Here is a 14,209-nt window from a genome sequence, read left to right as displayed (position 1 = left end):
TGTGAAACGTCCTTTGCACATCTACTCTGTCTCGGCCTTTTTAAAATTTGAAAGGTTTCAATGAGATACCTCTCATCCTTCTAAATTCCAGCAAGTACAGACTCAGAGCCACCAAAAGTTCCTTGTATGATAACCCTTTAATTCCCGGAATCGCCCTGTATGTCTGTCAGCTTTAAACTGACATCAGGTTTTCTGACCTAAATCCAAGATTCATTCCTCTTGTTCCCCCTCCTCTCTCAAATGAAAATTGAACTGTATGTGATTGTATATAAGATGCAATGTAGGCATTTCATAACCAGTACCTTTGAGTAAGCACAATGCTAAGATTCTCAGAAATATACTGTGTGTATATCCAGAAGTCAGCAAACTTTTAGTAAGCACCTCAGGCATTAATACAGACAGTCAACAAATTAAAAATGTCGAACTTTAAAACAACACTGGAGGGGACATGAATTAAGGTATTGAGGGATGGTATTGTTATTGAACATCCAGGGCTACTGGATGATTTACTGTCATTCTGCATTTCCTGCATGGCAGGTGTTGGTTATTAATGCTAGCTTGGTTTCAGCTCTGCTTCACTAAACACTGGCTCGATGTTGTGCTGCTGAATGTGAGGAGCCAGCTGATTATTGAGACTGCAGTTCTGGCCCATGGCTGAAGAAGTTCTGCATCAAGGGGCTTTTACTACCAAGTTCTCAGCACAGGCAAGGCTAACAGTTGTCATTAACCATAATTACCCTTTGTACCGGTGAGCTGCCTTCTTGAATTCTTGCAGCCCACAAAGCTCCCAGGGTGCTCCAGGATTTAGACTAGGGGTTCCCAACCTCTTTCATGCCATGGACCAATAGCATCAAGCAAGGGCTCCGTGGACCCCAGGTGGGGAACCCTGAGCATCAATATGTAAATATTGGGGCACTCCGGGGGTGGGGGGGGTGCATAGTCAACACAGCATTCCTGGCAGCCCATGTTATTTATTGTTCTTGTTTTAAAAATGCATTCGTGGGATTATGTTGGGATGCTCAAGTTCATTTATTGTTACATTTGAGCTTGGGTTATACAGTTATTTTCTTGTGCATTTGTGGGTCACCTTGACTGAAACCAGCGTGTGTAGTAATCACCTCCTCTGCCTGTATGAGACTGAGCAGTTCTCTCCTCAGGTCATAGATCCCAGTTTGTTTTTGTGTTTATCACAATAAAAATGGTCATAGAGTTAAATGAACATTCTCGTCTGTCATCATGGACCAAATACTGACTAGAGTATATAATCTGCACTAAAAATATGATAAATGGAAGTTTTATTTTGATTTTGATGAATTTTCTTTTCACTTTGTTATCTGGAAGATATTTAAATATCTGTGGAAGCTCTGGATGCAAATATCTCTCCAGTTGAGTTTTTCGTGTTGTTAGCTGCATGCTGCATATATGGCAGCAGTGTTCTATCACTGAAATGTATTTGAATGTCCTGTGTAAATGCTGACCATCTCATAACCTCACGCCTCCCTACTGTGTCAGCCACTATCTGGCCCACCTGCGGAGGATTATTCATTTAATTATTTATTTGGTGATAAGCCATTCTAGTCCTACAGGCTGCACCGCCAACAACCCCCAATTTAACCCTAGCCTAAGCACAATGTCCAATTAACCTACTAACTGGAATGCCTTTGGACTGTGGGAAGAAACCAGAGTGCCCAGAGAAAACCCACATGTTCCATGGGGAGAACACACAAACCCCTTACAGAGGATGCTGGGATTGAACTCTGAACTGCAAGTTGGACAACGAGGCCATTGTGGGAACTGCAGGGCATCACAATGCGTATCAGTCAGCATGACGGTATGACAGCTCCGAACTCCAAGGCCCTGCGCTATAATACCATTGCACTAACCGCTACGCTACTGTGACGCCCTGCAGTTCCCTCAATGGCCTCATTATCCACTCAGAACCCATAAGACTGGAATGGAAGCAGGTCACCGTCGGTCACAAGAAACTACTGCTAAAAAGGTGCAAATGCATGATGTGCACGCTTGACCCCACAATGAGATTTATACAGAATAGATGGAGAGAGAAGTATGAAATGCTGATTTTTTTTTATCAGCTCTCTGTGTCAGTTATTGACTCATCATGTTGCTGACACTGTGTGAAATACACACTTACATTATAACCCTGCTTCAGTTTACTCTCTTCTTGCCCTTGTCATAGGGAGGTCAACTGCACCAGATTGAATGCTATATCAATGAGTCAAAGATTGAACCTGGTCCCTTCCTGAGTGCATATTCCTCGATAACACTCTACCATTCCTGACTCATCAAGCCACCAATTAACTGACATCCCACCCTGCAAAAACTCATTTCAGGGAGGTAGCATCATCAATTTGCGGGAGACTTCCGGGAGAGGTGGGATGTCTGCAACAGGGTAGCTCCTTAGCCGCTAACCAGCTAGTTTAAATAACGTTAGCTATGCTAATGAATGAATGACACCTGTTAAACTCACCTCAACACGTCTTTTACAGTCTTAACCCACCATGCGCAATAGAAAAGTCACTGTTGCAAACAGTGCAGCGAGCAACACTGTCATTATTTTGACCCCTATTAGGCAGGGGTACACTTTAGGGTAGTCTGGGGTGACGTACATTTTATATTTTTTTGGAACACTCCGCCATGGCGCGCGCGCTCTCTCTCTCTCTCTCTCTGTCTCTCGTGGTCGCTCTCTCTTGCTTTCGCTCTCACCTGCTTTCTCTCTCGCTCGCTTGCTTTCTCTCGCTCTCTCTTGCGCTCGTGCTCTCTCTCGCTTGCTTTCTCTCGCGCTCGCGCTCTCTCTCGCTCGCTTGCTTGCTCTCTCGCTCTCTCTCGCTCGCTTGCTTGCTCTCGCTCTTTCTCACGCACGCTCCTCTCTCTCTCTCGTGGTCGCTCTCGCGCTCTCTCTTGCTTTCTCTCGCTCGCTCTCAAAAAAATTGATTTCCGTGATATTGTATATAATTTGCGGGCATCAGGGAGCCACTATTCAGATGTGGGAGACTCCTGGAACTTCCGGGAGAGGTTGAACTTCCGGGAGGATGTCTGAATTAATATGCAAATTCACCAATCAATTAAGCTTTAGAATTGTCAAACTTTAAAGCTTCTATTCCAGGGCATCTTTCTGAGTTAAGTCTTCACATGTTACAAATCTCCCACTGTAGTTCTATTAAACTGGCAGATTGGCTAAAAAGGTTTTCATTAGACAGGTTTCACTTTGCAGATCCCTGGAGGCTGTAAACAATGAGGGCTGTATATAAAGCTGTACTTTATCAAGGCTATTTACCTGAACCAACTGTGGCAGATAATCTAACAATTCATCATTGAGAATGGTTCCAATCTGCTGGACTGCTGCCTGACGAAGTTCTTGATCTGAAAACCTTAGCGTGGAAAACAAAAGGTACATCGTGAGATAACGAGCAACCCCATTTCATTCCCTTTGTACACAAGAGTACTATGTTACAATCAAACCTAATTTTACCAGAGAATGGATTAAAAAAAAGCAAATTATGTCCTCTCAAGATTAATATAAACCATTCATTTCAGGCAGTTTGGAATTTGTATTAAATTTCTGTTCCTTTAAAGAGGGACCGCATGCAATGCACACAAGTGCTTCAGTCTGAATTGTTTCAGATACTGGCCTGAAACGTCAACTGTACTCTTTTACATAGAGGCTGCCTGGCCTGCTGAGTTCCTCCAGCATTTCCTGTGTGTTGCTTGGATTTCCAGCATCTGCAGATATTCTCTTGTTTGTGAACAGGTACTGTATGTCTATCTGCTTAAGTTTTACAATGGCTTGCTACCAAACTAGCCAGTATGGAGCATTTTGTTCAGACGATTTCATGTAAAATTATTTCACTAGCTGGAATGAACAATGGTAATACACATCTAGCAAAGATTATTTTAAGCTTCTAAACTAATCCATCAGGTAGACTCATGGGACGTTGCGACAGGTTCAGGGAAAAGTTGGTCAAATTGTTTGCTCCCTTTCAGATCTGGGATCAATAGGCTAGCAAATAGGGTGGACAAAGAAAGAAAAAGACACGGGATCTGAGGAAGAGGGAACATTTGTTTCCAAAACTGGTTCAATGGCAGGAAGCAAAGGGCAGTTATTTTCATGTGAATGAAAGGCTGATACCGGTGTGGTTCTACAAAGCTCAGAAATCAGTTTCTTACTTTGTGTAACACATAGTAATACTTTTGACCTGACTCCAGATGCCATGATAAAGAAGGCTGCAAATTGTACGTGAATTGGCCTTGTGGTTGACAATGAGTGCAGGAGCCTTAGACTGCAAGCAGGTGTCAAAGATCTGTTCAGCGACACAATAAGAAGCTATACAAAAAAAAGGGAAAATGAAATTGAATCCAGAGAAATGTATTTGGCAAGGTGTTTAAAAAGGTATATTCCAAGGGAAGCTTCCTTTATCAGCTGAGCTGTTGAGAGTAAGAGCAGCAAGTTTTTTATTGTAAGTAGGCAGGTCACAGCTTAAGCACTGTGTACAGTGTTGGGCATTAACTACAGAAAAGATTTGAGTGCACAGGAGAGGGTGCTGACTGCATTTACAAATAAGTGGCCCAGGACTGGAAGGTTGTAACTAAAAGGAAAGACTGTATGAACATGACTAGTACTTGCACTGTGTACTGGCTTGGTGACAAATTCATGAAACCTCTTCTACTATCTGAGATCTTGATGGAAAAAAATAATGAAACTGATTGATCCATTTTGACCCTTAAACTTGCTTCAGGCATTGTGAAGTTGGATATAACCTGCATTGTAATTTATGGAGTCCATGGGAGCAGTACAACAGCCTCAAACTGAGAAATGAAACCCCAAAGTAAGCATGAGTATCACTAATTAGCGTGGAGGTGATACTCAATTGCAGTTGTTAAAAATCTGCAATTGTAAAATAAAATTCTGCATTCATACGAGGTAACAAGGAAGTAGAAATGGGATAATAATGCAAATATTCTTGCACATATCGTGAAGGTAATGTGATTATTAACCCAGAAGGAACAATTATGGGAAGTATCATTGAATCAGAACCAGGTTTATCATCACTGACATATGTTGTGAAATATGCTGTTCTGCGGTAAAAGTACATTGCAATACAGTATGTTCTATAATGTACAATGAGATATTGTATATATCAGAATCAATGTCACTGGCATATGTCATGAAATGTGTTAACTTTGTGGCAGCAGTACAATGCAATACATGATAGATGTAGAAAATACCCCTGTAATCGGAATTACAGTAAGTAGATATATGGATATCAAATAGTTAAATTAAATAAGTAGTGCAAAAACAGAAATAAAAATGTAGTGAGGTAGTGTTCATGGGTTCAATATGCATTCAGAAATCGGATGGCAGAGGGAAAGAAGCTGTTCCTGAATCGTTGAGTGTGCCTTCAGGCTTCTGTATCTCTTTCCTGATGGTGACAATGAGAAGACGGCATGCCCTGGGTGGTGGGGGTGGGGTCCTTAATGATTTGAGGCACTGCTACTTGAAGATGTCTTGGATACTATGGAGGCTAGTACCCATGATGGGGCTGGCTAATTTTACAACTCTCTGCAGCTTACTTTGACCCTGTGTAGTTGGCACCCACCCCCACCCCTATACCAGACAGTGATGCAGCTAGTTACAATGCTTTCCATGGTACATCCGTAGAAATTTGTGGGTGTTTTAGGTGACATACCAAATCTCCTCAAAATCCTAATGAAATATAGCTTCTGTCTTGCCTTCTTTATAACTACATCAATATGTTGGGACCAAGTTTGGAGATATTAACACCCAGGAACTTGAAATGGTTCACTCTTTCCACTTCTGATTCCTGCATAAGAACTGGTGTGTGTTTCCTTGCCTTACCCCTTCTGAAGTGCACAATCAGCCCTTTGGTCTTACTCACATTGAGTACAAGGTTGTTGCTGCGACACCACTCAACTAGCTGGTGTATCTCGCTCCTGGACACCCTTTCATCACCATCTGAAATTTTGCCAACAGTGGCTGTTCATCAGCAAATTTATAGATGGCATTTGAGATGCGTCTAGCTACCGAGTCATGGGTGTAAAGAGAGTAGAGCAGTGGGCTAAACACACATCCCTGAGGTGCGCCAGTGTAGATTGTCACCAAGGTGGAGATGTTATTTCCAATCCACACAGATTATGGTCTTCAGGTTAGGAAACTGAAAATCCAGTTGTAGAGGGAGCTGCGGAGGCCCATAGGCCCAGGTTCTGTAGCTATCCTATCAGGGCTGTAGGAATGATGGTGTAAACTGCTGAGCTGTAGTCAATAAACTGCATCCTGACATAGGTAACACACACAAAATGCTGGAGGAACTCAGCAGACCAGGCAGGATCTATGGAAAAGAGTACAATCGACTTTCTGGGCAGAGACCCTTCAAGCTCTGATGAAGGGTCTCGTCCGGAAACGTCGACTGTACTCTTTGCCATTGATGCTGCCTGGCCTGCTGAGTTCCTCTAGCATTTTGTGTATGTTGTTTGGATTTCCAGTATCTGCAGATTTTCTCTTGTTTGTGGTCCTGACATAGGAACTTGCATTGTGCAGATGACCCAAGGCCATGTGGAGAGCCAATCAGATAATGTCCACTGGAGACCTACTGTGGCAATAGGTAAATTGCAATGGGTCCACGTCCCTGCTAAGGCAGGAGTTGATTCTGGCCATGACCAACCTCTCAAAGCACTTTATCAGCATAAATGTGAGTGCAACTGGACGATAGTCAAGGACAGCTCACACTGCTCTTCTTGGGCACTGGTATAATTGTTGCTCTTTTGAAGTAGGTGGGAACTTCCGACTGTAGCAATGAGAAATTGAAAATGTCTTCAAACTCCCCTGCCAGTTGGTTGGCACAAGTTTTAAGAGTCTTACCGGGTACTCCATCCAAGGGGACTGCCGCCTTGCGAAAGTTCACCCTCTTGCAAGGCAGCCTGACATTGGCCTATTGGCCTCTGAGACAGAGATTACTGGGTCACTGGGTGCTTCAGGGATCCTCATAGCTGTAGCTTTATAGCCTTCATGGACCATTCAGACTTCTGATGGTGGAGGGGAAGAAGTTGTTCCTAAAATTTTGAGTATCTGTCTGCAGGCTTCTGTACCTTCTCCTTGATATTCGCAATGAGAAAGAGGCATGTTCTGGGTGGCGTGGGTCTTTAATAATGGATTCTGCCTTTCTGAGGCACTATCTTTTGAAGATGTTCTTGATTCTGACTAGGTCAATTTCCATGATGGAGCTGGTTGAGTTTACAACCCTCTGCATCTTGTCCATTTCTGAGTATTGGGCTCTCTCTACTATATGGAGGTACTCCAGAGCATGTCTGTCTTAACTGACCTGTAGAATTAACGAGGACAATGATAGTCAGTCTCTAGTGTTACAGGTCTGTACAGACAAGGAACTTTGGGACGGGAGGCCTTTCAGCCTTCTCAGGCATTTCTGCCATTAAGTAAGGTTAGGGTTGTTCTATAATTCAATTTACCTTCCATAATGCCATAACCTCATAATTTTACAGAACATGGCACAGCTAACATGGATGGTCACAGTCTTTTCCCCAGCGTGTGGAAGTGTAGAACCAGAAGGCATAGGTTTAAGGTGAGAGGGGAAAGGTTTAAAGAAAACCTGAGAAGCTCAGTTTTCATACAGAGGATGTTGAATATTTGAAACAAGTTGCCAGAGGAAGTGCTGGAGGTAGGTACAATTACAATAGTTAAATACATTTGGACAGGGAAGTTTTAAAGGAATATAGACCAAACATAGGCAAACGGGACAAGCTTAGGAAAACTCTTTAGACAGCATGGCTAATATGACTCTATAAGAACAAATACCTGCTACTCTCAGTGTTAACAACTTCAGCTTAATCGAGTATTGATAGACTTCTGTGTGGCAGGCACTCTCAGCCCTGTACCAACCTGTATGTAAAGAAGCGCTTTGTGATATCACTTTCCAATGGCTTTGTTGTAATTTTAACTTCATGCTGTCTTGTTTATGAGGAAACAGTTGTTTTCTGTATTTAACACTTCTATCACTTCATACTCATGTCAGGAACTGCAGAGAAGGCTTGGTCCAAAAGCAGAGTCGTGGAGACAATTTAGTGGTGAGCAGTAACTTTGATAATCAACTGCAAAATAATAAGCCATGAGGGGCCACAAAATGAGAGAGAACAAATGCTAAACTCAGAGGCAACAAGGTAACTGAAGGCTAGGAGCAACTGGTTGAGGCTGGCTGGTTCGATGGGTGAAAAGGGACTGTGGATGAGAGCAGGGTATAAATAGGCTGCAGATGATGACTTGGAAATGAGCTGCGGTGACGCCTATTACCTGGGTCGAGACTGGAAGGTGCCTATCTGTGTAGGCTTGACAGGAACCATACACCTCCCCCTTCACAATGGCTGGCACCTGACAGCCCAGGATGATCCAGATGGGGCTGATGGAGCTTTGATGGGCACTGGATCCAAGATGAAACTGGATGGCACCCAAGATCTCACCTCTGGGCTGTACCCTTCCCAGTGGACCAAGTGCTCCACACGCCATCCACGATGACGTGAGTCCATCAACCAGTGAACCATGTACAGTGGACCACCTTTCGCCATCCGAGGCTCTGGAGGTGCGGGCTCCATTGGGTTGAGTGGCCCATGGAAAACAGGCTTGAGACAGGGCACACGGAAGGTGGGTGTGACCCGGATGGGCAGTGGCAGCTGAAGATGGTAAGTGACTGGATCGATGCGATGGGTAATCTTGAAGGGACCGATGAACTGAGGCAGTAGCTTGCGAGGGTCGTGCATGGCCGCAGGTCTCTGTTGGACAGGAAGACACAACCCCCAAGATGAAGTAGTTTTGCTGGGCTCAGATGGTGGTTGGCCTGGTGGCAGTAGGCATAGTTGGCAGCCAGCATGGCACCATCTGGAGGAATTGCACTGGGCACATTGAAGGCAGGCCATGGCGCACTAATATACATCTGCTATCATGTTGGATAACAGAATTGGCATTGCAGAAGATCAAGGGTTCCTCATGTGTCTGGATGGGTGGAGAGGGGTGGTCTACTGGAGCACCTCAGAATGCATGGCTTCTGGCATATGCATGCAGTTGTCAGATGTGTCAGTCACAGCATACTCGTCCTGCAGGACCTGGGGGAGCTGATTCTCGAAGTCCCAGATGATTGTGGCAAGGATCTGGGAGGATGGGATGATGGGTAAGAGTCGATCTCTGTTTCATCTGGGTCGAACTGTCATGACAGGACATCCACTTTAGTGTTCTTGGAGCCGGGTCAGCAGGAGATGATGAATTTGAATTGCTCAAAGGGGGCCCTGCGAGCCTGACAGGGGGTGAGTTGATGGGTTTGTTGGATGGATATGAGGCTCTGGTAGTCAGTCCAGATCAGGAAGGGATTGGTTTTTCCCATCAGCTTATTAAATCAACTCTCAGAGTTCACCAGTGCTCATGTGCAAAGACTGTGTGCGTGCTCTGACCATCCCAGACTCCAAGGGACCTCCATCAATGGCCGTGATGCAGAAGTGGTGAGAGATAGGCTCAGCAGGGAGTTCAAGCTGCACACATAGCCTGGTCCAGAAAGTTAACCTGCTGTGCTGGAATCCACCTGCGCCTACTGTGTGCGTAAAGCGGTTGGTGTGTGGAGGTGGAGAGAGAGAGAGTTGGACTATGGCTCTGGAACAAAGGGCCAGTGTGGAGCTTACAAAATAGAAGACTCCTCGTCTCTACCTGGTGGTGCCGTTTCCCGGACACAGTGCGCATTTGATGCGTGGGTGATTGGCGGCTGTGCAGTAAGCACACAAATTGTTTTTCCACTGACACTCGTGCTCTTAGGGGGTTAAGGGAGCTCTTCCTAACAGCCTGGGTTCTGGACGCATTGATGGCCCTGCAGCTGGACCTGATTCTGGGAATGCAACTGGGGTTCTGGTTGCTGCTCAAGAGGGTCATTCCAAAAGATATTTGTCAACTTGAGGGGGCCAGAGTGATGAGACTATCAAGATCGGTGGGCATCTCCCAACTAGACAGCTCATCTTTCAAATGCTCTGAGAGGCCGCGATAGGAATGCACAACAATGCTTCTGCATTCCAGCCATATTCCGCCATGAAGTCCCTGAATTCCAAGGCGCATTCAAGCGCAGAGCATGAGCCTTGACATAGGCGAACTAACTGATCCACTGTCCCCCTTCCACTTCCTGGATGGTCAAAAGCTTGGTGCAGCTCATCGGTAAACTCGCGCACTGGAATTCGGGGCTTAAAGGGAGGAAAATGAATTTGCATAGGGTTCCTATATTGAGATGGAGAGCTGGCTGAGAGTGGCGAGCAGATGGTCAATGATTTCCTGCTGCTTCTGGATCACGTGCTCATGTTGACGGATGACTTCCTTTATGCAAACGTACTCTGCTAGGTCAATTGTGGGTTCACTTATCCTGTCAGGTAATGCAGAGGAGGCTTGACCAAAAAAGCAGAGCAACGGAGATGATTTAGTGGTGAGCGATAACTTCCCTAATGAATTGCAAAATAACAAGCCCCAGGAAGTCTCAGAATGAACAGATATTACACTCACAGGTAACAAAGTAACTGAAGGCGAGGAACAACTGGTTAAGGCTGGCTGGTTCATATGAGTGAACAAGGACTGCGGATGAGTGCTGGGTTTAAATAGGCTGCAGGTGATGTGTTGGAAGCAAGTAGCTGGTGACACCTGTTAGCTGGGTGGAGACTGGGAGGTGCAGGCCTGACAACTCCCACTCCACCTTCTACTCTCAATGGGGTGCAGTCTATTTTGTACATACCATTGTCAGCCCTTCATCCTTCATTCCTTCCTACCAATCACATTCTGCTTTCAAGATGTACACTCAGTGGCCACTATATTAGGTTATGTGTGTTACTGTCTCCTTCTTGTAAGCTTGAGCCAGTCTGGCTGCTCCTCTGACTCTCATTATCAAGGTGTATTCACTGTCAGACTGTTGTTGATGGGATGATCCGTTTTTCACACCATTCTCTGTGAACTCTAGAGACTGTTGTGCATGAAATCCACAGGAGATCTGCAGTCTCTGAGATACTCACACCATGCCGTCTACTCTGAGCAATCATTCTGTGGTCAAAGTCCCGAAAATCACATTTCTTCCCCATGCTGATGTTTGGTTTGAACAACAATTGAGCCTCTTGACCATACCTTCATGATTAGATATTGGCATTCACGAGTAGGTGTACTGGTGTACTCAATATGTAGCCACTGAGTGTATAATGGCTATACACAAGATCTTGATGCTTCATATTAAGAAAACATAACATCCAGTTGATCTGTGTGCTTATCACTTCCTGTCCCTCAAAAGAGAAAGAATCAGTCTCTGATATACATGCATAAAGATAAACTCACTGAAATATAAATGCACTGGTGGTAAACCAGTGAAAAGCATATCCTGGGGCCGGCTGGTGGCGCAACGACATCGGCGCCAGACCCAGGAGAGGAGGTTCCCGGGTTCGAAACCAGTCGGGTCTGCTCCCGAGTACGCTTTCCATCCGTGACAGGTTGAGTGTCAAGACTGCAACGCAACCTCGTAAAAATAAAGGGGAAATACTGCGAAAATATCTGTGTGAGGAGTGGCGCACCACACAGTCTCTCTCTCGCTCTGCGCCTTGTAAAAGCCATGAAAAAGACATCATCACGGACACACGCATGGACACGCAGACGCACACGCACAGACGCGCATGCACGCACACGCACGCAGGCACACGCTAAAAAAAAGAAAAGCATATCCTGTAGCAAATATAGAGTGGTTGTAAAAGGCCAGTATTAAATTAGATTAGATTAGATTCAACTTTATTGTCATTGTGCCGAGTACAGATACAAAGCCAATGAAATGCAGTTAGCATCTGACTAGAAATGCAAAGAATAGTGTTATTTACAAAATAACTGCGAATAAAAAGTAAGTGTTACAGCACACAAATATAAAAGTACTGAGACAGTACAATATGGGTGCAATACTGCTTAGCGCTGTGATGTGAGGTTCAGCAGGGTCACAGCCTCAGGGAAGAAGCTCTTCCTGTGCCTGCTGGTGTGGGAATGGACGCTCCGTATGGGGGTACAGAGATAGTGAAAGATGAATTAAGCAAATGATCAGCTTTTAGAGGAAGTTGCTCATGTCTACCCTAAGGCTACTAACCCTAGTGTAGCATTTAACACATATAATGCAGCCACACTGAACAGTTCACTTGCCTCCCTTTATCAGGGTTACCCAACCTGGGGTCTTTGGACCCCTCGGTTAATGATAGGGGTCCATGGCATAAGAAAGGTTGGGAACCCCTGCTAGATGGTGGTGTGATATGGTACAATAATGACTAATATACATAGAGTTCTTCAGTCAGTTATTATTTATGGAGCCAAATCAATGGTAGTGATAAATGAGATCATGGTTAGAGTTTATTTTATGAAAGATTCAGCTGTTACGATGTGCATATGTCTGTGGATTAACAGCCCAGGAAGTAATCCAAGCAGGGCCAGTTCCAGACAGCAGTAAGGGTGTCTCTCAATGCCCAGTGCTCTGTGAGAGACAGGTTAATAAAGATTGCTTGTCCCTCTCAGGATTGCAAAGCAGAGTGCTTGCTGCTATAGTCATCAATGATACCTCGACACTGACGCAGGTCTATCAGGATTAGTCAATGTTGTGTCATACACTACAGAAGCAGCCCCTTCATCCTATCAAGCCCACAACACTTATCAACGACATATTTACACTAATCCAATGTAATCCCATTTCTATCCAGCTAACATTGGGACAAATGAAATAAAATGAAGTGAAATAGACTTTGCACATCCTGCACATCACTCCAGCTGCCTCTGTCACTGTCAGGATCATGTTGTGGTACACCCAGAAATTTACGCTCAGAATGGGGAATACCAGAAGGGTATGTTAAAAGAAGAAATTGTAGGTCAAAAATATATAGACCAAACAATATACCAAGCAATAAGTGTAGAGAAACATATCACTGCAACTAACATTAATTGTAATTCTTTTAATTTGTGTATAATAGAAAGCGCAAGTTGTCTCAAACTGAAATAATGTTGCCTTCAGTGGAAGTAATGAGCTGGTTGTTCTATGATTATAAACATTTCTGATGGGCATTAACAGTGGCCAATTGCACATGATTCACTAAAGTTATATGATCCTGAGATTAGAGAGGCTGATTAAAGCAACATTTGTAAACTGATAGCTATCCAATCATTGGTAGGTCAGTGAATGAATTATAACCACCTACACTGACGACTACACTGAGGATCTGACTGCCACCCGATGTTGATTGTTTCCCTTGTAGTATAAATGAGTCAGATATATAAGAGCACTTCAAATACTACTTAATGGGGAGTTTGTGTAAAGTAATTTGACTCTCATGGGTAATTAGAGGAATGTAGGTAGCATAGCATAGATGGATAATTGTCCTTGAAATTGTGTGGAGCAATTGAAGATTTTAGCTATTTGACTTTGAAGGAAGCTCACCTTGCACAAACATGTTTTCATGCCAAGAGCTTCCAATTTGATTCATTTTCTGCCTGATTTGATTGGTTCATGGGTTGGTGGGTGTGTCATCTGAGGAAGGATAAAGCAGGCTGGGCCTCTACTCTCTAGGGTTTAGAAGAAAGAGCACCAGTCTCATTGAAATATGCCACTCTCAGTTTGGAGGGGCAACATTTCATATTCCATTTGGGTAGCCTTCATCCTGATGGCCTGCACATCAATTTCTCCAACCTGGTAATTTCTTTGCCCCTCCTCCTTTTCTCTTTCCATTCTGAATTCTGGCTGCCCACCTACCCTTCTCTTCTCACCCACCTATCACCTTTCACTGGCACTCCTCCTCCTTCCCACTCTCACCTCCTATCAGAATCCTTCTTCTTCACCCTTTTACCCTTCCACCTTTCAACTCCCAGCTTTTCACAACATTTCCCCCCAGCCACCAGCACACCTTCCTCTCACCTGCCAGCTTTTACTCCTTCCCTTCTCCCTCCTGCTTATTCTGGCTGTTCCCCCTACCTTTTTAGTGCTGATGAAGGGTCTCACCCTGAAACGTTGACTACTTATTCCCCTCCATAGATGCTGCCCGACCTGTTGTGTTCCTCCTGCATTTTGTGTTTGTTACTCTGTATTCCCAGCATCTGCAGAATATATTGCAGACATCCCACCTTGCAAAAACTCATTTCAGGGAGGTA

General features: G+C 44.4%; 1 protein-coding gene across 2 annotated transcripts in view; it reads right to left on the bottom strand.

The window, feature by feature from the left end:
• The window catches only part of LOC140186823 (phosphatidylinositol 3-kinase C2 domain-containing subunit gamma-like), a 273,036-nt gene that overhangs the window by 143,489 nt on the left and 115,338 nt on the right, over window positions 1–14,209 (bottom strand). For both annotated transcript variants that reach the window (XM_072241431.1, XM_072241430.1), the window contains one exon: window positions 3,296–3,389. In XM_072241431.1, coding sequence (XP_072097532.1) covers window positions 3,296–3,389 — 94 coding nt within the window. The remainder of the gene's footprint in view (window positions 1–3,295; window positions 3,390–14,209) is intronic.

This window comes from Mobula birostris, chromosome 23 (genome assembly GCF_030028105.1).
Source record: "Mobula birostris isolate sMobBir1 chromosome 23, sMobBir1.hap1, whole genome shotgun sequence".
NCBI lineage: Eukaryota > Metazoa > Chordata > Chondrichthyes > Myliobatiformes > Myliobatidae > Mobula > Mobula birostris.
The sequence above is the reverse complement of the archived record's forward strand: the minus strand, read 5'-3'. Positions and strand labels throughout refer to the sequence as shown.